This window comes from Dipteris shenzhenensis, chromosome 14 (genome assembly GCF_047967505.1).
Source record: "Dipteris shenzhenensis isolate YYH24624 ecotype China chromosome 14, Dip_SZ_1.0, whole genome shotgun sequence".
In the NCBI taxonomy this organism is placed as follows: domain Eukaryota; kingdom Viridiplantae; phylum Streptophyta; class Polypodiopsida; order Gleicheniales; family Dipteridaceae; genus Dipteris; species Dipteris shenzhenensis.
This window is the reverse complement of record NC_141609.1, coordinates 51,692,157-51,716,750: the sequence shown is the minus strand read 5'-3', so window position 1 is coordinate 51,716,750 and position 24,594 is coordinate 51,692,157. Positions and strand designations below refer to the sequence as shown.

Here is a 24,594-nt window from a genome sequence, read left to right as displayed (position 1 = left end):
TCGCAAAGCAAAGAGGCAAGATCCAAAAGATGACAATTCATACAAAAGAAAGCCACTGAGGATTGCGATCTCAATAGTAATACATATAGTAAACAATGCCCACCGCAACTTGTTGCATGATCTGTTTTTCATAATACCTGTAAAAGCATATTTGTGAAAACACCACCATGTAACTAGGTAAATGAAGTAGACATAGCCTATGGGTCATGTAACCTTACCTTTTCACCACCTGAATTTTATCCACGTTTAAATATGAATGTATAATAATTTGACCATATTAACACAAGGATTAGAACAGAAACCAACACTAACAAATGCACCAAGGATCAAGTTTGGAATTGGACGTGGCAGCACTACATACTTCAATCTTTGAAACCATTCAAAAACCATGCTTAGATACAAAGGAAACTCGAAAGATAGTATGAATCCTGGCCATTCTGCAGAGGGCACATATTCCCTCAATCAGGTTTGTGCGAAAAAGCACAAAATAATAACAAGATGTGTCCCAAGGCTGAGAACTCTATGGCTGAGTAAGATAAAAAAGTTTGTAGGAAAGGTAGAATAAAATTGATGAACATAGCAGTTCAATGAAGACCAAGGGAGAAGCGATAATCAAGTTTTCAGCCTTGGAGTGAGAAAATTGTGTTGAGATTAAATGATGTGATTGCTCAATTGTACGAGTTTTACAAATATTTACCTTCAAAGACATTTCAAATATTTGTTCGCAGAGAAGAAAATCTTTTCAAAAATATAATATAAACTGAGTCATAAGAAACCAAGGGGAAAAACTGATATGACAGAAGACTGCTCACATTTTCAATTACACATCCACATCAAAGAGTCGAGAGCCTGTCTTTGCAATTGCAAAACCGGACCTTGTGGTTGACTGCGTAACAGTCGTTTGTAAAGGTTGCTGTGGATATGGAAATGGTGGCGGCAAGAGAGACGATTGTGCTGAAATAGGGGCTTTAAATTTTACAGAATCACCATCCAAGCTGCAATAGACACACGAACCCAACAGGTAATCAAGCCTATGCATACTGCAACTTCAACAGTCATGCCAGTATGCAAATTAGATTTAGTGGCAACCAGAAAGAACATGCTTTTGAAGATTATCTTTACTCATTTAGCCTTATAGCACAATAAATTATTTCAGAATACAAACAGCATAATCTGTGTCAAATAGAGAAATATGAAAAGCTCTCGTAAACCCACCTTATAGCAGTCCAAAGCATTATGAACCACACATCCAGGCCCACAATCCCATCAAGTGACTGCCTGCTAGGCCACCAATAAGAACTTACCTCAGCTCTCTTGAGCAGACTCGATACTGGAACTCTCAGAATTAGAATTTACTGAAGAAAGAAGAGGTAGGTCTGTAATAACACCAGCCTTAGAGTCTTCAAGCATTAAGGTCTGGTGCCAACTGGTGATGAATGTTTTCTCATGCACTGAAAGGGGTGGTTCCCTCTCCCTAGCCTTTGGGTAAGAATTTGGATGGCTCAATATTGAAGAAAGATGATGGCAAAGTACTAACGACCATAAACAAGGCCACTCGGTAGGAAGAATGGACCCAGAAGAGAGGAATGCCTAATCAGAAAGTGTCTTTTTGTGATATCATTAACCATTCAAGTAGGGAAAGCAGTATCTTGAAGACATGATCTGACTCTTGTTCACTAATATAGAGGTTTCCTTGGTATTTCCACCATAGATAAAGAAAGTTTTTCTTGCCAAAAAGACTACACTTTGATAGTACCAAGTGCTACCCCAACGTCTGATTTACTCAACCTCTACCACTCTGAATGGTGATGCTCTTGCATTTCTGCTCCCAAATGAGAGCAAGCTGCAAATATGTGACCAAGCTTATTATGTGCTACTCTTGTTCCAAGAGGACTTCCAAGTATAGCAAGAAAGAGTACCCAGAACCTACCTATATGTTAAACGTGGCACCTAGTGTGGCTTTCCGTCAATAGTAGGCCTAGCCTCAGGACCAGTTTCAATATCAAGATAGTCACTCATAAGGTTGAAACCATAAAATCTGTGGATTGGAAATATTAATTATGTCTATTAATTGCACACATTAAATCTGTGTAATGCAAGTGCCTTTGTTTTCTTGTGGCACAAGGCTTTTTCATTTCCTTGTAGTCGGGGTTTCTTCGCAAATTCACATAAACACATGAATTCTAAATGTTGAGTACCAATTGTCTCCGTTGTCTCACTGCATCTGTCTGTACCACCAATAATAAATCCCAAAAGTCATTGGCCTGCTGCTGTATGGTCAGTTTCTTTGCTTGGGCTGGACTGGCTAAGCTTGGCTATCCTCTGAGCAGGGCAGCTCAAGCACAATCTTCAAGACGTGGCCCGGTGTGCAGGTGCAACACTACTATAGTTTGGGAACTTTTGCGGTATACCTTGCACAACATGTGCAAGGCATGAGAGAGTAATTCAGCTCATGGTTGAGGTAGAGCAAAAGCTGGTGCACAGGGTAGATATGTTGACAAAAAGGAGACAGCTGGAGTATTAGAGTTCAATGCTCCACCCTCTAGCAGCATTCATCTGTATCTTAGTTGTAAGGCCCGCAAATGAGGAGAAGACATGATCATGTCAGGGTAGGTGAAGGTGAGATAAATGAGCATCAGTGTGCACGGTGATAAGATAGGCTGCAAGTTACACACACGCGCACATTTTTTTGGTGAAACCATTGATTTAATTTAATTAATGCGATTTACAATATTTGCCAGCGAGTGTGGCAGCAGCTAGAAGCAGTGGGAAGACACTTCTAAAATATGCAGAGAAATGTCACCTACATAATAAGCATCATATAGGAACATATGCAAGGAATGCCTGAAGAATGTAAAGTCATCAAACGAAGCAGTAGAGGACATGCGACGATTTCTAACATGCCAGATGGTCCAATATGCAGTAAATCTAACCCATGAAAACAGAGGGCTGTAGTCAGCTAGAGAGGAGTAAAATCTGCCAAATATCCAAAAGTGCTTGGAAAAGTGTGTGAAGGGAAGCAAATCCAAAGCCCAACCGATAGGGTCGAAAGGAGATCCTTGGTAGCTAAGCAAGTCCACAGAAGATGTAGAGTTGTTTCTCTAGGACAAGAGCAACACAGACAATGCACTGGTGCAATACGTCATCGGGCCAGCATGGTTCCCACTGGTAAGACCCCCAGCAAACACCGCCACATGAAGACATGCTGCTTTAGGGGAAGCCCGTTTTTCCATATGACATGCAAGCATCCTGTCCACCATTTGAGAGGTTTATTCAAACGCTAGAGCTCATTCGCATGGAGTAGGTGGAGGAGGAGAGTGGAGAGGGTAGAGGAGAGTAGAAGAGTGGAGGGTAGTTCAGGCTGCAACAGGCGGGTAGAGGTAGCAGGCAGAAGGCGACGAAACAAGGTAGCAGGCGGCGCAAAAACCCGAAATAGTGTTACCGAAGAAAGCAAGGAAACAAAAACGGCGTTTCGCCCATTTCTGTTTCCCTGCCGATTTCGTTTGCGTTTCGTACAGGCGAAACACCGTTTCGTGCCACTATGCCTCATACTGCACTTTGATATTTTTCTGCCAGTAAGACACTATGGCATCCTATTCTTCTCGAAAGGATACTTCTTAGGACCCCAAACGTTGAAATACTCATGGTTCGAGCGACAGCTTTGTGCATATCCTTGAGTCCTCCTCTAACCTTTCATACTCTCCTCTAACTTGCCATTCTCCTCCTCCTCTACCCCCTCTTAGAGTCCTCCTCCTACTCCTCACACTCTTCCTCCTCCTCCTTTCCCTATTACCTACTCCTCTCCACAATGCCAAAAGATCCGTATTGGAGCCATGCAACCTACATTGATAGTTATGCACAACCTTGTAAGTCAGTTCCTCTTTATGTGATGGATGGCCTTGAAGAATGGAAGTGTAAGCGCATGGTTGCAACAAATAAAGACGAAAGCCACGGAGCAATTGATGAAACTTCTGCTAGCACATTGGGTTCAAAGAGAAGTAGAGGGGAATCTACATCATCAAGCGTGGGTCCTAATGCTAGGCGGACACCCTTGCCACATGGAGTAGGTAGCGTGGATGCTAAAGTGGAAAAAAGAGGCTAAGGTCTAGCATTCAAGCATGCATGCAAAAGCAGACAGTCAAGGAGGTCACTAGTGAGCTCACAAAGCTCTTTATACAATGTGCAATACCATTTAATGTGACGAAGACTTTGCAATGGAAGAAGGCCATCAGAGCTGTTAGTCGCATTTGGTGTGAATGGAAAGGGCGGCCTACATGTGAAGCCTTGAGGACACGAAGAGCGAGGACACGTGTGGAAGCACAAATGCAGCCCTTGAAAGAGGCTTGGGTAAAGTATGGGTGCATGCTTTTATGTGATGAATGGTCAAATGTACGCAAGAGAAGTGTGTACAACATTTTGGTGTCTTCTTGCAAGGGGACCATGTTCTTGAGAGCCATAGATGCCTCTGCCGAAGATACAGTGATTACAAGATTGTAAATTTGGAACCACATGTGCGCAACCATCTTGGAGATAGGTGCGGAGAATGTGGTGCAAGTAGTGACAGATAATGACAGTGCTTGTGTGGCTATGGATGAGATGTTGGAAGATGAGTTCCCAAAGATTATCTGGACACAAATATGCCTCACATTTCCTTGATCTTCTGAATGAGTACCTAAGAAAGATAGCTTGGATTAGTGCCATTTTCTCCACTGCCCGCAGTATCGTGAAGTTTTTCACGAAGAGACCCAAAATCCTCAGCATCTATCATGCCTACAGTGACCTCAAGCTATTGAAACCTTGAACCACAAGGTTTGCTTACATGTTCATAGTGGTGGAGAGGCTCTCTATCAAATTTGCACGCATGATCATGGACGAAGCTTGGGGGCATGAGGCAGAGGCATTAGTCAAAGCTGTTAATCCTATCTGCAAGGTGCTTCGCATCACGGACATGGAGGGAAGTACATTAGGCTCTTGTACGAGTTTATGGACAGATTGGAGAGGCCCTCAACAGAAACACTTCCCTATTGCCTGACAAGTAACACTACAATTTATAGTTTATTAAATTACTATTAAAGGCTAAAGCTCATTGCTCCAATTTTTAGTTTATGTATGAATTTTGTATGTTCTGTGTGATTTAGGGTCCAAGACATCCATGGAGTATGCAATTATCGGTGGAATTGGTTCCACCGCCCAATCCATGTGGTGGCATACTTATTGCATCCCCTATGGCATACCCAAGATTGATATGAAATGAGGAGTTGGAGGAGGGGCTGCAACAATAGCTACAAAAGTGGACGGATCGTGATGTGCAAATGCAATGAAGATTGGAGGATGATATTCTGTTGTTCCGCAATCACAGTCTCTTATTTAGTTGACCTATGGCTAGGTGCCGAGAGATGCAATTGTTGCAACCTATCTCCTGGTGGAAGAAATATAGCAATTGTGCTCCTACTTTGGTAGACACAACTTGAAACTCACTACTTGTAACTTAACTTTTAAGCAGTTTGAAATTGTATAAATAGTTATTGATATGTCACATGTCACATGGTTCATGAATTTGGAATTTGGATAATAGTAGATACTATGATGCTTTTTACTTATGGAGTTGCAAATTGTAATCCGTCTCAGATTGTTGTAATTGTTGTTGATTCTTGAATGTCGAAGCATCATTCATGAATGATAGATCATAGAATAATAGATGTTGAAGCATCATGCATGCTACATAAGTCATGACTTAATAGTAGATGCTATATAGCATAATTTGCCACTTTAAGCACTATATTCATAATTGTATTATATATACAAATTTAATTTTTACACATAAATTGTACTATATAGCCATTTCGACTTGGACCGGAAACTCTTGGCATTTGTGCCATTTCTGTTTCGACTGGCAACTATGGTATGAGGAGGCAGCCAAAAGAAAGAGCAGGCCAAGAGACACCCCAAAGAACGGTCTCAACCGGTCACCTCAGGTGATAGGAGGTTGAGAGCTAGTACATGTGGTGGGTTCCACTATGTCGGATTATATTACACCCTGTTGGGCTTGGTTCATTTCTTATTATATTACCCTCAAGCCTCCACTTATCAACATGCTGAAGAGATCGAGGTGCTTCAGGCATCTAGAAGGTTTCCTTACCCACTCATTAGGGTTTCTAAACTCTACAAATGTCCTAGCATCTTCATACTAGGCCTTGGGGTGAGCCTTGGTGTTTTAGGCAGTAATGCTTGATTATGACGACAAGATGAGGTTATGTAGTCTTACCTATAAGGCAAACATAATCTCTAACACATATTACCTTTGAATGTAGTGTATTTAATAGATTTATATCCTGACCACTCACATGGAAAAGAGAGAATTCACATTGAGCCTAATCATTGGTTTCAAACTCGGTTAAATCTGGCTTGCTTAGCATGAGTCATAACTCTAGAAAACTTAAGGATAAAATGCTTGCTCTAGGCCCAATGATTGATTAATTGTGTGCATGGGTACAGGGGTGTTTCTAGGTAGCAATCTAGAAACACATTCGAGTTTCATTAATCAAAGTTGAATGTATTTGGGGCCAAAACATTTAAGATATGTCTCATATGAAGTCCAATTCTCTTAAATATTTTATAATTAAGTGTACAAATTGTGACTGTGGTGACACATCATCCTGTAAAAATATTGCATGATAGTGCACATAGCACAAAAATACATTGTTTTGTCCAAGGTAAGCCCAAAAACGTTTGAAAGGTGCCTAACCCCCAAGATGTTGTAGAAATAGGGTGGAAGGGCCTAAACCCCAAAGATGTTGGAGAAATAGGGTAAATGTTCCACTTGTGAGTCTCCAAATGAGGAGAGCTCGCGAGTTGACACCTCAGCATACTTGTGGCTAGATGAACCTGTTGCGGGAAGAGGTGAAGGCTGCCATGTGCAGCAACATGGCTGTACAGGCAGCAGAACATAGTCCTTGTTAGGGTTTATTTGGGGCAGCCCAAAGGGCTGCCAAAGTATGTGTTCATAGGCTGGAAAGAGTCCAGCCATGAGCCCAAGTACAGGGCACATCATTGCACAGCATCAGAAGGAAAGAAGGGCAGCGACTGCACCTGGTCAGCAGGTACAGAGGGCACTGCGAGTAGTACGGCCACTGCAGCAGCACCTACAGCAAGTACAACTCTAATGGAATGTCTGCAACAGGTCGGTAGTACAGTAGCAGACCAGAGCAAGAGTCAGGGCAGATACATGACTTGGAGAAGACCACAGTACATGTAGAATGTCCAGCAGACAGGCGCCAACGACAGGGACCTGTACAAATAGGCAGGAGCCTATTTGGTTGACTGGAATCGCCACAGACTGGGCTGGCTAGAAGCCTGCCAGGTTGGCCAGTCTGTCAGATTTGGTTGCCTGGTCTGTATGGGCCAGTTGGCCAGTTTGGTGGGGGATTTCCCCTATAAATAGGCCCCATGAGGGGGCGATCGGTCATTCAAGGACGACACAGTTTAGGCTGCATTCCATGGCAGCAAAGAGATCAGGAAACAAATATCATTGGAGAAGGCACCCTGCAGATCCAGAGCAGACCTAGTTGCAGACCTACATCCAATAGGAGAGCATAAGGAGCTGCAAAGGAATTGTCAGTCAACAAAGAACAACGCAGTAGAACTTTTGCAACAATGCTCAGCCTTGAGCAGCTAGTAAAGCCTATCATAGAGAGGAAGAGTTTCCTCCATGAAGGTTAAGCAAAACAGAGCCTTGTTTCAGTACCTTATTACTAGCGGTGTCGGTACGTATGTTGGCAAGTTTTTATACTGAGATTCAACTCTATATATATCTTTCTGGTTTGGCTAAACATCTGAGTAATCTTTCAGATCTCAATTGACCTCTTACATTTAAGTAAAGCACATGTATTTCAGTTGTGTTCCGCATTAGTATCTTGTGATCCCGGGGTGTGGCGTAGTGTTGGCCTTAAGCAAGCAACCTACCTCTAGCTTTCTAACACAAGATGCGTTTTATATTGACTATGGGTCCAAGTCTTGTTGAAGCGCTTCTGACATGTGCCATGGCCATAGTTGCACGCCGAAACGGAAAAGGGGGAAACCGAAACGGAACGAGGGAAAGGAGGAGGAGGAGGAGAAGGAGGGGGGGGTATGGGGACTCGGAGGATGAGGGAGAGTATGGGGAGAAAGAGGGGGGACAGCAAGAGAATGAGGAGCAGCAAGAGGATGGAGAGGCTAGGTACGAGAGTGGAGAGGCTAGAGTAGGAGAGAGGAGAGGATAGGAGAGTGTAGGAGAGTGGAGAGGCTAGAGTAGAAGAGGTTAGAAGAGTTGAGAGATAGAGTAGCACGATGGAGAGGGTATGGGAGCGAAGAAGATAGAGTAGGAGAGTGGAGAGGGTAGAGGAGAATGGAGAGGCTGGAGGGTGTTTTAGAAAAGCCCCAAAATTTTTATTTTAAAAAACAAAATTAAATTTGAATTTAAAAAAAGCAGTCAACAAGAAACGTCATTTCGGAAATGGCTGGCATTTCTGTTTCCATTTCAGCCGCAAGAAACGGAGTTTCGAGCATGGCACATAAAATCCTCCACCACACGTGTCCCTTAATACAACCAAGCCATTGGACACGCCAAACTCTTCAAAGGTCAACCAAACCATACGAGAAATTGGGACCCCTAACCAAGAAAAATAGTTAGGCCCGCAATTAGGAATTCTTTCTTCATAGATTTATTCCTACCATTAACTAATGATGGTCCAAGCTCTTGTTGATCACCCTTGAACACGTTGACCAACTTTGAAGGTTGACCAAGTGGACCAAAGCATCCAAGGTACTTTTCAATAGCTAGTCTGTACAATTTTACATGACCTTTTAACTGCTATCTGTAGCAAACTGACTCTTACTTGTCCTAGTACTATTGAAGCGCCTACCTTCAAGTTCCTTAGTCAAACGACTGCTCTCTTTTTTGTTTGAACACAAGTCATACCCAAGGATTGATAACTTATGATTGAGTTGTTGACATCATCCAGGTGTACAGAATTCTTTTGTCCAAAGTTATAGAACCTTGGAAACCATTTCCCTTTTTTGGAACCACTTTGCTAAGCGAACACAAAGACAAGGTCGGTGTTTCTTCTCCATTTTGGAAAGGCATATACTAGAATTGAGAGGTCCTACCTAAAGGACACCGTAATCTACCTTATTTTCACTTAATTATGTGTGCATACACGTATACATACATACAAATATACATATAAGAATACCACTCATAAAATATACTATACGGTTACATCACATGTGGAACTATGAACCTAAGACTTTCAGTCAAGATGGGCACTTGCAATGTTAAACCACCACTTCTCTCTCGCTGCTCATACGATATATACTAGACCTACGCTAGTTCTTTCTCACGGGCGATGGCTATCTTTTCTTTCCTCCCAGCCAACTCTCAGGGACCTGATGCGTGATTATTTCTTAATCTCATCGTTAATTCCTTCATCCTTATCCCTGAGACCCACAATTCCCTAGATAGTTCCTGGCCACATGTCTACATTTTAGGCCCTTACTTAGATGCATCCCTTTTTCACCCCTCTCTTGGAGTTCCTTTAAAAACAATTGCCCCTTGGCAATTTGCACATTTAGATGCACCTAGGCCCTAGCCCTATTAGAACTACCTAGTCAATGCCATTACGCCCTCACCTAGGACCTTGGCAGTTACTTCTCTTGACCATTTAATTACGCACATTAACTATTACAAAAGTCGGTCATCTAAGAGAAAATGCCCACTGATCTATCCGAGGTCATGCTATCTCGGCTAGAGCATAACATTCCTTCCCTCTTCAAGCATCAGCGTCCTCGATGATGAAATCTGGGAATGCTCTCCGTAACTGGTATACGGATTCCCAGGTAGCTTCCGATAGAGGCTGACCATGCCATGCAACCAACACCGTGGGTATCTTCCGATTTCGTATCTGCATTGTTCCTCGGTCCAGGATCTTTGTTGGTTTGCGCCTTGCAATATCCTCTATCTCCTGAAACAAAACCACACCTTCGATTAGTGAGTCACCTGTATGCAAAAATTTCTTTAAGCGCGAAACATCAAAAACCGGGTGCACCTTACACCCCTGTGGTAATTCTAATTTATAGGCTACACTGCCTATTCTTTTCAGAATTAACCACGGCCCACAGTATCGAGGTGATAACTTAGCACACTCTCCTGAAGTCAACGACTTCGAGTGCGAAGGAATTCTGAGAAAAACTTTTTCTCCTTCTTCAAATACTCTTATAGACCGATTTTCATCCGCATACACCTTGGCTCTATCCATAGCCTGGCGGATATTAGCTCTCGCAAGTGCTAGCATCTCCCGCATCTGAACTACAAAGTTCGCGGCACTAGGCACTTTCTGAGGTACTCCAACTATAGTCGGATTGGCTGGTCTATAACCATAGTTCAGCTCAAACGGACTGAACCCAGTAGATGAATGTTTCCTATCATTGTAGGCAAACTCCAACAATGGCAACCACTTGTCCCATGTATGTTGCCTCAATGACACATATGCCCTCAGCATATCCTCTAAAGCCTGGTTGACTCTCTCTGTCTGACCATCCGTCTCAGGATGATCCCCACTACTCATTCCCAACTCAGTCCTTAGTGTCTCAAATACCGCTGTCCAAAAGTGACCGGTAAACCTGACATCTCTGTCTGACACTATGGATCTAGGCAATCCATGCAGACGAAATATATGTCTAATAAACAAATCCGCTACTTGCGGGGCACTAATAGATTCTCTAGTCGGAATGAAGTGAGCCATCTTGGTTAGACGATCAACCACCACAAGGATAGAATTATACCCTCCTTGTGTTGCAGGTAGTCCTACAATAAAATCCATGGAAATGCTCTCCCACTTACTTAGTGGTATTTCCAAGGGCTGCAAAAGTCCGGGTGGCTTCACCCGCTCGGCCTTACTTACCTGACACGAGAAACACCGTGTCACATATTCATGAATATGTTTTTTCATCTTTGGCCAAAAGAAATCTCGCTTCACGAGATCATACGTCTTCTCGACTCCTGGATGTCCCGCACACGGGCTATCATGGCATTGTCGAATGACTCTCTGCCTGAGATCATTTTGACTAGGTACTACAACCTTGCCATTTCTAACTAGCATACCATCCCTTATGATATATCTTGCATAAGTTTGGCCTTTTCTGGATGCCAGGTCATCCTTTTCACTTTCCCCGGGTTTTAACACATGAGCCTTAGGCCATAAGCTCTGGACAAACTCGTCCACCTTCTGAGTTTCTCTTATCTCGGTCATTAGAGCACTCTCTAATACCGTGAAACTCAGGTTGTGCATAATGCGAGACAACGCATCAGCAACCTTATTATCTTTTCCTCTTCGGTACCGAATCGTTAGGTTAAACTCATGCATGAGCTCTGCCCACCTAGCTTGGCGGCCCCTCAAGTCAGGCTGTTTACAAAAATGCTTCAGAGTATCATGATCTACATCCACATAAAACTCTGAACCATACAAATAATGTCTCCATGTTTTCAAAGCATGGATAACAGCATACAACTCCAATTCATTAGTTGGCCAATTCCTTTGAGAGGGAGAAAGCTTCTTGCTTTCGAAGGCTACTGGCCTTCCCTCTTGAAGGAGGACTGCTCCTACCGCAATGCCACTTGCATCGGTTTCTAGGAACAACGGTTTCTGGGGATCAACTATTTTTAACACCGGTCCTGAGACCACAGCTTGTTTTATGGTGTTAAAACTTTCCTGTTGATTCTGTCCCCAAATAAAAGGTACTTTATCTGAGGTCAGATCAGTCAATGGCGATACTATTCCGGAATATCCTTTGATATGCCTTCTATAAAACTGGACAAATCCCAAGAATGATCGCAACGCGGTCAAACTCTGAGGGATTGGCCAAGTTAGTATCGCAGCCACTTTCTTCGGATCCATTTCTACCCCCTGTGGAGTAATTATGAACCCTAAGTACTCAAGCCTAACCATACACAGTATAGTTTTCTTTTTATTCACGTAAAGACTGGCTTTCCTCAAAGTACTGAACACTATTCTTAAGTGTTCACAATGCTCAGTAACACTTTTACTGAATATTAAGATATCGTCAATAAAATGTACTACGAACTTTCCGATATACGGACGTAGTAAATCGTTCATGGTAAGTCCGAAGGGCATTACCAAAAACTCATAATGACCAAACCTGCTTCTAAAAGCGGTTTTATGCACATCCTCGGCTCTAATCCGGATCTGATGATAGCCGCACTTAAGATCTATCTTGCTGAAAATCACGGCTCCATGTAATGCATCTAGCAAATCATCAATCCGAGCCATCGGATACCTGTGCTTAACAGTGATATTATTCAATGCTCTGTAATCTATACAGAGGCGAAACGTATCATCCTTTTTCCTCTTTAATATCACTGGTGAAGCAAAAGGTCAGAAACTTGGTTGAATCTGCCCCAACTTGAGGTATTCTTCCAGTTGCCTACGCACCTCCGCTTCTTCAGCAAAACTCATCCTATAGGGAGGTCTATTTACAGGTTCTGCCCCCGGGATCAGTTCAATCTTATGCTGAACTTTCCGCTCTGGAGGTAACCCATAAGGTAGTTCATCCCTAAAACATTCAGAGAATTCCTCTGTTATAAGATTAGCCAGCTTGGCCATCTCACCACTTTGCGTAACATCAGTGCTAGTCGAAGAATCATCCACCGACTCTACCGATGCTGTGCAAAGGTATAAAAACTCTACTTGAGCCTTTCTGATTTCCATCACGGAAACCAACGGTCCCTGAGGTATATCTTTTTCACCTCGCAAAACATAAAGCACATCATTCATCCTGAATTGATATACGTGCTTTTTCCAATCAATGGCTGGATTCTTCGTAGAATGCCACGCCATTCCCAGGGCTATATCTGCATGAGCAAGCTTGGTCATTTCAAAATCAAGCTTCTCAGCATAGTCCTGAATCCGAAGCTCTAACTGGGTAACCCTTTGGTCCCATACTTCAGTTGAACTTCCATCGGCCATCCTGACTGTATACGCATAGTCAGATGGACTTGTCTTTAATTTCAGCCTCTTCACGAGCTTGGAGTTAATCACATTGTGAGTTGACGCTGAGTCAAACAACACAATGACATCATGACTGGCCACTTGCCCTTTCATTTTAATTAACTCCGTATCATTAAAGGCCGTATACCCCGTTGCTGCGGGCTTAGATAGGATGTTATCAGGTGCACTCGTCACTAACTTAGCAACAGATACACATAACAAACAAGGTACTAACCTCTGAGAAGGTCCCGCCAGTTGCATCTGCATATGTTCCGCACTGGGACTCTCCTGCATTTCTACGTCGCATTCAAATTCGCATTCAGATATTATCATATTAGCCGTGCGACGATCTTTGTTCAGTGGACAATCCTTCCACTGATGTCGCTGAAGGCAGCCGAAGCACAATCCTTCTTTTCTAGCTTTCTCTTTTTGTTCAAAGGTCAACGAGGACTTTGACCAAGCCCGGGCTGCCATTGGAGTTATTTTCCTTTTCACCCCAACGGTGGTACTTGTTTTTACTGGTCCCTCAACCGGCTTCACCTGCTTGGTTTGGCCACTTGGCTGCGAGACACTTGTCTTTGAAACCCATTTCCTCTGAAATCCCCCTTTCCTCGGGTGCTCATACTGAGTCCCTGCCTACACAAATCCACCAGATCTGCCTCTGGCATCCTCATAGTTCAGGGCTACTGCTATAGATTCATCTAGTGTAGTCACATATTTAGCCCGAACTTCCATTTTGATCTTGTCGTTCAGTCCATAGATATAGTCTTTTAACTGAACCGACATAGGGAGAGGGTCTGTTATTTTCATAACACATTCCCTGAATTTGTCAGTGTACTCTGCCACTGACAAACTCCTCTGACGAAGATTTCTATAAGCATCCCAAGCTCGGGATTCTTCATCAGGTGGGAGAAAGTGTTTCTTGAATTCAGCTTTGAACCCTTCCCAGGTGGTTGGAGCAACTTGATCCTTCTGTTGCTTTATCCACCATCTGTCCGCTGCCTCAATAAACAGGTGTGTGGCCTCGCGGATTTTCTTTAGATCGGATCTAATCTCACAAATGGCGAAGGCTTCTTCCCACTTGTGCAACCAAACCTCGATCACATCAGAGCTGTGCTCGGTCATCCGACCAGCGTACTTCTCCGGTCTATAATTAGCGATATTAGGCACTTTGACCCTTGCGCGCTCTAAGGAATGTACACTGGGCTCTGGCTCTACTGGAGCTTTGCCCTTATCAATCCTAGACGGTCTAGCCGACAAGGCTTGCACCATCTCCCTAATCTCATTTTGACCAGCATTCACCTGAAGCTGCTGGTTCATGATCTGCTGTAAAGCATCCTCTAATATTGAAATCCTACCAATCAATGTAGGTGCTATGTGATGTGACATCTGTTGTGTAGATTGTACTCTAGACTCACTAGGATTCACCCTTGAATTCTGCCCTTCTGCTTCCATAAGTTCACAGTGGAAGATGGTTTTTTTTTTTTTTTTTAATATGATGAATTTCCCTCTTTTTGTTATAGACAAAAAAAAATAAACAACAGTCCCTGCTGTAAAAACGAACTAACTGCTACTTAGAAAATTTTTTTTTTTTCGGAAGACATAGATGCTCCCTGGATTCAAGTCCGCCACCACGCGATTGAAGACGACGCCACCATTTAGTCGTGATCGTCTGTCTGCGTTGATCGGAAGCAGCAACTAGTTGCCTGCGCTATATTTCCCTGCTTGTCGTCATCTCCCTACGCAGATGACGATGCGCACCCAAAGATCGCAGTGGCTAGTTGACTGACGGCAATAGTGGCTGGTGCCTGTTCGGAAGTAGGATTCACAGGATGCAGTTCGACGTCAGGCAGGCAGTGGCAGCAGCCTTAATCATAGGAATGTTTCTAATGCTGCTGAACATGATCGGCAATAGTCCACTGATGCCAGCGCGAGACCTTGTCAGCAGCCCTGAGGTAAGGCGACTTTCGAGAATTCCAGCATCGATGTCCACGTCCGATCTCAGGACTCGAAAACGTTGTACATCTTTTATCATTACGAGCCAGAATTTACAGGCCTACGCCCTGTTTCTGAGAGGAGGCATTAATTGAATCAGGCGTCATTCATTCGATGCGCGTACGTATTATTCGTCCCACTATCCCGATTTCAAGCGCAAAATCCCGTCGCTAACGCTGCGTCACATCTAACCCTGTCATGACGCCGTCCTTCATCAATCGTCTACTGCTGTCCGTCGAACTCTCCCTCGCTGAGCTCTGATACCAAATTGTTAAACCACCACTTCTCTCTCGCTGCTCATACGATATATACTAGACCTACGCTAGTTCTTTCTCACGGGCGATGGCTATCTTTTCTTTCCTCCCAGCCAACTCTCAGGGACCTGATGCATGATTATTTCTTAATCTCATCGTTAATTCCTTCATCCTTATCCCTGAGACCCACAATTCCCTAGATAGTTCCTGGCCACATGTCTACATTTTAGGCCCTTACTTAGATGCATCCCTTTTTCACCCCTCTCTTGGAGTTCCTTTAAAAACAATTGCCCCTTGGCAATTTGCACATTTAGATGCACCTAGGCCCTAGCCCTATTAGAACTACCTAGTCAATGCCATTACGCCCTCACCTAGGACCTTGGCAGTTACTTCTCTTGACCATTTAATTACGCACATTAACTATTACAAAAGTCGGTCATCTAAGAGAAAATGCCCACCGATCTATCCGAGGTCATGCTATCTCGGCTAGAGCATAACATGCAACATAGCATGCAACGAAGGTTTGCCGAATCCTTTCTTCAATTGCGATCTAGAGGAGGAAATCTACCTTGGAAAGCCAAATTATGGTAGAAGGACATTATTGTTAAATGTATAAGCTCAGGAAAGCTACGTATTGTATCACGCAAGCTTGATGCACGCGATTTTACTATATAAATGAGCATTTCAGATGCAAAGAGCATTGGCAGCATCATTACATCCCAAATCACACATCTACTAATATGATAACAATTCATGCAGCCGAAATAGTTTTCCCTATTTAATCCCGGAATCGAAAAGACAGCAAGGAACAAACCAGGCAAAAGAACTTGTACCTTACATAGGGACTGATATCTTCCTCATGCAAAGACCTGCCCCTAGTGTGGTAAGGGTTTGCAGTCCTTGTGGGACTAATCCATGATGGCAGGGGGGAGACCATGTTTTCCTCCCCAAAGTATCTCCTCATAATTAGCTACATAAAAGAAAGAAATATGCCATACTCGTTCATAAACAGAAATGAAAATCCAAAATTCAGCTAATTTGAAAAATTGTACATTCTGCTGAACTTTCACCATCCGATGATAACAAATGGATAACTTACACCAGAGAAAAACTTTTTCACAGCTTCCATGTCCAACCGCCCCTCCATCGCAGACTGTAGAAACATCGCCAAAATCAAAATAATGCGGCAGAAGAGATGCATACACTTAAAATCTCAAAATAAGAAAAACCAAAAACAGAAATGCGTGCTTTACTGCCTTTCTATTCAGTAGCTTACAGCGGCAAGCCCCCCACTTCCAGGAAAGGTCTCTGTACTGGGTAATTCATCCCCAGCTGCAAGGAAACCCTGTTTCTCTACCCAATGTCGCGCTGCATCCACGAGGTTACTACTGCTTCCACCAGTCTTTGGTGCAATTTCAACTTTATTTCCTATGACGAGAAAAGGTACAGGTATACCAGCTGCAGTCCCTGTAGACATGGGTGCTGAGAATGTTCCGTGAGTAGCCAATTCTGAAGCCCACTTCTGTAGGCTAAATTTTGTCTTCCGTTGGGAAAGATCATGCACAAAAATGACACCTGTATGACATTCTCAACAAACCATAACCACGACATATGAGAAATCTTGGTCCAAAAAGAGAAAGTAACACTATTTGCACCTAAAATGAGAATGTTAAAGTATGAGTCCAATGGCATTCATAAGACCACATTGCTAAAGTAGTTGATGGTGGAAACAACTATATTTACCCTTCCCCAATAAGGCATTGGCTTTATGAGAAAGTAAGTAGTTTCAAACGAATACATTTGTCATTTTGCAAGAGTCATCAGTATGCCGAGCACCATTTGGAACACTAGTTAGGCAGTAATCAGAAGAGAAACAGAACTTCAGTCCTTAAACAAACATACAACAAAACAAAAACAGAAACAAACAAAGCAAAACCCCTTGTTGCATGTGGTATCTCCAACTGACAGGCGCTCTCCCTCAATGTGCTTGGTACGCGCATGAAAGATAGGATTACGCACAACGGCCACAACACTCTGGCTGTCAGTGTAGATCATGGTAGAGGAGGTCTGGCGGACATCAAGATCTGCAAGTAACTTACGAAGCCAACCACTGTGCGCCAGCCTCGTGTTGTAACTAGTGAAGACTGATCATCATAGAATAGTCCCAAATGCTGTGTGGCCTCCAAGTAACGAAAGACCCTCTTCATTGCCTACCAATGCTGTGTGATGGCTTGTGCATGTACCTACCTAACTGGGAAATGGCATACAGCAAATCAGGCCAGATATGACATAAGTAAATAAGGTAGCCGATCACGAGGGCGTGAGTTTTGTACTTGCAAGTGAGTGGGACCCTAGAAAATTAGTTGGCAAGGCCAAGGGGTGTGCATATGCAAGATTCCCCCTAGGGAATTGTGCCTTGGGAGTAAAATTTGGGGTTTAGGGCTGAGAGGGGACAAAGCACCTTTAGAAAGTCAAGTTGGCCATTGGTTTGGTTTAAAAATGCCCCACTAGAGGGGGCATGGGGCAAATCATTGGTTTGGTTTTAAAATTGCCCCACTAGAGGGGCAATGGAGACAAATAAAGCGAGATGCCACATGGCGATTCCCATGCTTGGAATGCATTTGGCAAGCTTGCCTGTGGAAGCTCCAACAAAAATCACGCAAGGGGTAAAGAGGGAGTTCACAACAAATCTGTGGAAGCGTGATCTGTACGAACGGGTACGAATGCTGTACGGACACTTTTGGCTGGAGTGGGTAAACATCTCGACTGTTGTACAAACAGCATCGTACGGACTGGTATAGAACAGTCGTACAATGTGTACGCGCTCATTTCCATGTGCATGCAGCCCAAGGCATCCACAAATGGTCCATAGTTTGAACCAGTTGTACAATTGTTCTGATTAGCAACCCGTACATCGACCGCACATCTTGTACAGCTGATCCGTATGCTGCAAACTAACCAGCCTGTCCACATACCGTTTCATGCTGCTTCTTTTTACCAAGCTACGCACATCAACTCCGTACAACACTTCCGTATCGGTCTTGGTTGCACAGGCAGCTATCCGTGAGTCAGGATGGAAAGTGCGCTTCCCAATTGGTATGCATTAGCTTGTGAATGAGCTTGGTTAAGAGTTTTCACATGCCTTATTGTGATTGCTCCTAGCTGTGAGTTGTGCTTGGAGAGCCCTAGTTGGTAGGGTGGTCCATCATGGATACTTGGAGTTCAAGTTCTTGCTTCCAAGGTTGTGGGCAGAGTAGCTATGCTCTCACCGGCTACTAGCAACAACTCCAAGCCTTATGCAGGCGTTTGAGCAGAGATGGATGCCTATTGCTATTGGGGTGTGAGAGCAAACCCACTAGGGTTATTCCCTGGAAGATTGATGCTTACTGAGAGTGGGAAATGTATTGAATGTAAGTGATTTTGAATTCACTGTGTATCTTATTTGCTGATTTCTCCAACTAATAAAGAAATACCGAAAGGGGCGCCAGGGGTTTGGCGCCAATCCGTGTCCTTGTTCTTAAAGCAGGAGCACTCTAGCTCCAAATTTGTGTTTGAGTTATTTGCTGGTTATTTTTAGTGTGAAAGCATTGGCTGGTTAGTTGTCTATGACCGCCCTCTTGTTGGCCTTGAGGCCAGTTTCATGGTTCAGTTGCCGGGACATATTCATCTTTCTTAAGGAGGTGAGACTGTGATTGTCTCTGGTGAAGTATTGCCTACTCTAATTGGACTACAACAAATAGAAATTCAGCAAATATGTCTCTTACTGATGATGATTGGGATTATGGAGGGGCAATCCTCCCAGGATGAGCAAGAAGAGCAATCTATGCATGAGGAAGCCTCCTAGGATGACCAAAATGTTGAAGCACAGCAAGCTGTAATGCCTTCTGGTGTGAGTGCCTCTCAATCAAAGGGTCAAAAGAGACTGAGGATGCTGATGCTATGTTTAAGGCACAGTTAATGAGTGTTGTGGGAACACTCAAGCAGCTCATGCAGGACCCATGGTTCTTGGAGTTTATGCAGGCTCCTTCAAGGTCTAAATAGAGAAAGAGACATTCTCATGCAAGAGATCCCAGTGGGCTTAAAAAACAGGCACTTGGCGTGATGCCATTGAATGGACAGCCATCAGTAATGCCAAATGCACATGGTGCTCCATTGCAGCAATCTTTCCATGGTCCTGGTATGGATATGTGTAATATGCAACCGTTAATGATCGTGTAATCCCAATGAGACCTTCTTTAAACCTTTGTGCAAGGCGTATGTGTATGCACCACAGAGAGGAAGAGAGAGATTAGGGTTAGAGAGAGAATGTAGACGAGACCAAATTGGATCCATGTACCCACTGACAAATAGGGAAGAATTTGCTTTATACTTGGAGAGCTACAAAATATTCAAATAACACTCCTTCAAAGAGCACAGAATGCAACTCTAAGGATGACTCTTCGAGCTGACCCACGAATGCCTGGGAAAAAACCCGATCTCGACCAAGGCCAACGCTGCCCACACCGTAGATGAAGACCACTGCGCAAGGCTATTGAAGAGGCTGGTGCTGTCCCCGGGCATGCAGCGGAGCTGCGTGAGTGAGAGAGATGAAGGGAGGGCGGAAATCTGAGATATGGAGCTTGAGAAAACCGTGTGAAGCTGAGAGAAAGCTGAGTGAAAAGAGCCGAAAAGAGACTGTGCAAACTATAAAAGAAAACTGCAAAGAGCTAGTGAAACGACCACCAAACCTCCCTCTGTTCGCTGGCCCAAATCCCTGCTGAAGTGCTGCGTATACCTCCCAAGGTCAGGCTGAACTGAGGTGCTATGGTTTGCTGCTCAGGGCAGATCTGGAGCTCTTAGGGCTGGCTATGAGCTGAGGAAGGCTGAAGGCTGAGTGAGGGAAGAGGAAGGCCAAGGGCCCCTTATGTAAGGCTGGGAACCAGCCAACCTTGGGGCACTAAGACCGACTAGCTGGCCCTTTTCGGCCATTTCAAGAAACTGGACATCTGGAGCTTGGTGCCAAAGTTTTCAAACAAAGCCCTCCATAGATGCGAGGTGAATTTGAAATCCCTGTCCGTGGTAATGGTCCGTGGCAATCCTCCAATCGGGTACCAATACCTGATAAATAAGCAAGATACGTCTTCTATGCAAGATACGTCATGGAGTGGAGCTTGCCGCTTGTCTTTGAGCACACACAGTCTATGCTTGTAGAATAACCATACATCTTGGATTGAATAATGGCCGATAGCAAGAGTCAAGGGGAACTGATATTGAGTGCCAAACTCAGCTGAGTCTGCGTACTGTGTTTTCATAGAGTCAAGGTCTTTCCCTAGAATCTCTAGCACAATGCCTTCTTTATTGTCTGAATGGAGGCTTTCTTGGTTAGAGCATCGGCGGGGACGGCCATTTTTCGAGCAAAACCTTTTGAGCATCTGAGCGAAGGGGGAAAAACAGCTTCCAATATGGCCGAAATGGATTGAAAGAAAACATAGTTTCCCTTCAAAAATATGCAAAGCATTAAAGAAATGCCTATTTTTTACATAAATATTTGGAGATGGTGAATAATATAATGGGATGGCTTTTGAAGAAACCCACAGGTAGAGTGGATTTCTTTGTGAAATTTCTCTTAGAATCCTTCTTACAACTTTTACTTAATAGGATGTAGCATTGAAAACCCCATCTCAAACTATCTTCACGAGAGGGTTCGTCTTAAGAAACTTCATTGAATAAAGCCATCCAATTGTCAACGAAATCCCGTTGAAGTAGGTCTCCCAAGATAGTTTCATTGGCGAAATTACCTTGGACAATACTTTTCAAACTAACATAACTTTCACATCCAAGGTCCGAATATAGTTATTCAAACACTCAAATTGATTGACCAGAAAAGGCCATCTGAGCACATCTATGGGGTTATATTTCGCAAAATCTTGCATAAGTAGTCTTACACCTTACATTTATTTTTATGAGAGTAGATATAAGCCCAAGTTAATCTTTATTTAGTTTATTTTTAACTTCTTTAGAAACATATCCATAAATATCTTGCTATTTATGCTATAAATATACTAGAAAGCTCTTGTCATGTTGATATAAATGTGTTTAATAACTTACTTATATATGTATAATATTATAACATTGAGAGTAATTGTGAGGGATGTTTCTTAAAGAAATTATATTTCCACACTCTTATTAGATAACTGTAGGGATACAGAGGATGTCTATGAGTAAGAAAATTTACTTATGTAAAAATGAATGAGTGATTATTCTATATAACTTTATGATAAAGGCATCTAGTTTTAGTCATGAAAGGCTTGCAAAGCTGCGCCGGTCATGAAAATCTTTTGCCGGCGAGTCTTAACCCTTTTAATTGTGAACAAAAAGAGAGATGGAGAGCAAACCACAAATATACTAATGGAGAGCAAACCACAAATATACTGAATAGAAGAGATAGCAAAACATACAAGAGGTGAAAGTTTTATCAAGTGACAAAACCTAAACCTATCCACTAATCGTAGTTAGGAATCCTAGCTGTGGTTAGGGGAAAAAACCTCTAATGAGGAAAAAGTGTCCCTAACTCACTTATTGACTACACATTGGTCACTGCCATCAATTATGGCAATAATTCCAACACCCCCCTGTAGTGCCAATGTGATGATGTACAAGAAAAATATCAATCACCAAAAGGAGATAAGTTCAAGGCATTGCGAAATGCCTCAAACTTCTCACGTGAAAGAGTTTTGGTGAAGATGTATGTAACATTGTCATGTGTGGAGACATAGATCATATTGATCTCCCCTGCATGCAACGGTTGTGCATATACCTGCTCACCTGAGATACTGCAAATTGAATATTGGGCCGTGTATTGCACAAGTAAATGAGGAAACTTCTCCAAAATCTTCTCAATGCATTCCTCTCTGAAGCACGCTTCTTTTGAGCCCAAGAACTCCCACTTCTTCGCGATAGAAGTGCTTCTTTTCGCATTTTTCAGTGGAATTCTTGGTAGTCGGCTCTTGTAAATGCTCTTGCTTCATGCCTTTGCACTCCTCTTTGGCTGAGAATGCAATTGGGCATTGGCTACTATGTCCTCTTGGCAATTGAGAACTTGGTTCGAGTTTTCAGGGCTTGATGAGTTGTGATTTTACTGCTGCAATTTCATAAGCTATTGGTTGGCCTCGTGTGCCGCCTCTTTCTAGATTCACAGGTGCCCAAGCAGTGCTACATGAGTCATTCTTTGGTTGGGTACTTTGCTGATTTTATTTTGGAGCTTTGAAAAGCTTTGTGAATGCCATCTGGAAACCACTCAAAGAGAGTGCAGCTGGGGTGCAGTGTGATTGCATCGCCAATGGAATTGCACTCGAAAAAGAGAATGCCTTTGGATTGAGCCTATGGGTTAAGTTCACTTATGTGGCGGTGTTCTATGCTTGAAAGCCTTACGAAGACTCAGTGAATTGGGACTGCGTGCTCAGTTGCAGGGAAGGTCTCCCAGATGCAGCTTGTAATCATTTCACTGTGAAATATAAAGAAATACCGAAAGGGACGCCACGGTATTTGGGGCCAATCGGGTGCAGTTGTCTATGTTTGTTGAGCAGGGGCATTCTAGCCTCCATCCCTTTTTCAGTGGTTTTGTTTGTGAACAAATGGGTAAATGCCAAATGGTAATCATGCAATGGTTAATGGTTGTGATATATGCTTTATGAGCTGTAAATAAGTGCTGAAGTGATTAAAGGTTTAGTTCCACTACCCTCTGAGTGATTAGAGACCGGTTTCATTGGTTCCATTGCCGGGATACCACACACTCTTCCTCAAGAGGTGGGCCTCGGTAGTTTGGTGGAAGGATATCTTTGCTGCACTTTTTGACAGCTGAATATTACAACCATAAACATGATGAGTACCCATGAGCAAGAGAGCTCCACAACTCCTCAAAGGAGAAGGCAGTAAAGCCTTAATGATCCAGCTAGTGTACAACTACAGGGAGCACAACAAATGCCTTTTGAGCAGGCCACACATGAAGCTACAACTGAGCTCAACAGTGATACTAGTTCTAGCAGTGAGTCAGATGATGCTACTATGTTGAATGCACAGCTTGCAAGTTCAATGATTGCTTTGACTCACCTGACTCAAAATCTGGCTCAGATTGTACAAACAAATGCCAAGAAGAAGAAGAAATCAAGAAAGCACAAGCACGGAAAGAGTGAGTACACACATGCATCAGCTTCTCATGGCGGACCGCACACTCATGCATCAGTTTCCCATGAGGGACAGCCATCAAAAATGACTCAAAAAGTGACTTCCAAGAGAGAGGAACCCCCCAAAAGAGCACTTGAGAAAGAGGTACAAAAAGTACAACCAGTGCAACAGTATGAGCAACCAGCACAAAGCCTTGGTTTGGGTACTTCTACTCCTCAAAATAATAATGTGCAGTCCACAAATGTGGCTCAACCACCTCAGCCATATTTGAGGCAGCAACCTGAATATTTTGGTACAAATTCTATCTTTGATGCTATGTTGATTTCACCGCCAACTGGGCATAGAAAGCAAGCCATGTATGACAATGTGGGAATGCAGCCAAGCATGCAAGCCACAGCATATGCTCCCATGCCTAATGTTCAGCCAAGCATGGCTCTCCCTAGTGAAGGGAATGCTGCAAAAATACAGCCATCTTTGGGACAGCCAATATCAGATGTATATAAAGAATTTAAGGATGGTGGTTCTCATGTCAAGTTTAAGACATATAATGGAGTACAGGACAGGTACAAAGCCTTCACATTCCTTCAACAGTTTGATGCTGCATTTCTTGGGGGTTTGTTTACAGAAGCATCCAAGATGAGGAAGGTTGCCACATTTTTGAAAGGCAATGCACTTAAGTGGTACACCAACCTTATGCTTTATTGGCTTACTCCAACTTTTTAAGTTGAAGTAGTTTCACACTGGCATGACTTGTCATACAAACTTTGCAAGAATCTTGATGATTACACCAAGAGGTTTTGGGATGTTTTGCTACCATTGAGCTCTTACAGGCATGTTTCTTTGAAAGAGCAAATAGAGAGGTACTGTTGTGGATTGCCTAGCAAGCTACGTTATTATTGCATCAAAACCAAGGTGGGTTCTATGACTCAATTAATTGAGAATGCAAGGACAGCATATGCATGGATGCAGGAGAAGAATTTGGGCTTTATGGACAGCAAGAAAGATGACAGCAAACGGGCTGCCAAACACCAAGATAAGGACATCAAATCTGAAAATAAAAATTATGGCAAACGATCATTTCAAAAGGAAGGAAAAGCCCAATCCAAAGCTGGTCAAAGGCGTGGACAGCCAAGTAATTCTCC

General features: G+C 43.2%; 1 protein-coding gene across 1 annotated transcript in view; it reads right to left on the bottom strand.

Annotated features, from left to right (window-relative positions):
• Positions 1-408: 408 nt before the first annotated feature.
• LOC147894797 (small GTPase LIP1-like) overlaps positions 409-24,594 on the bottom strand; it is an 83,851-nt gene continuing 59,665 nt past the window's right edge. The window contains exons 4-7 of the mRNA XM_087384895.1: positions 16,566-16,864; positions 16,389-16,442; positions 16,123-16,259; positions 409-995 (exon numbers count right to left, since the gene is read on the bottom strand). Coding sequence (XP_087241021.1) covers positions 821-995; positions 16,123-16,259; positions 16,389-16,442; positions 16,566-16,864 — 665 coding nt within the window. The 3' untranslated portion in view covers positions 409-820. The remainder of the gene's footprint in view (positions 996-16,122; positions 16,260-16,388; positions 16,443-16,565; positions 16,865-24,594) is intronic.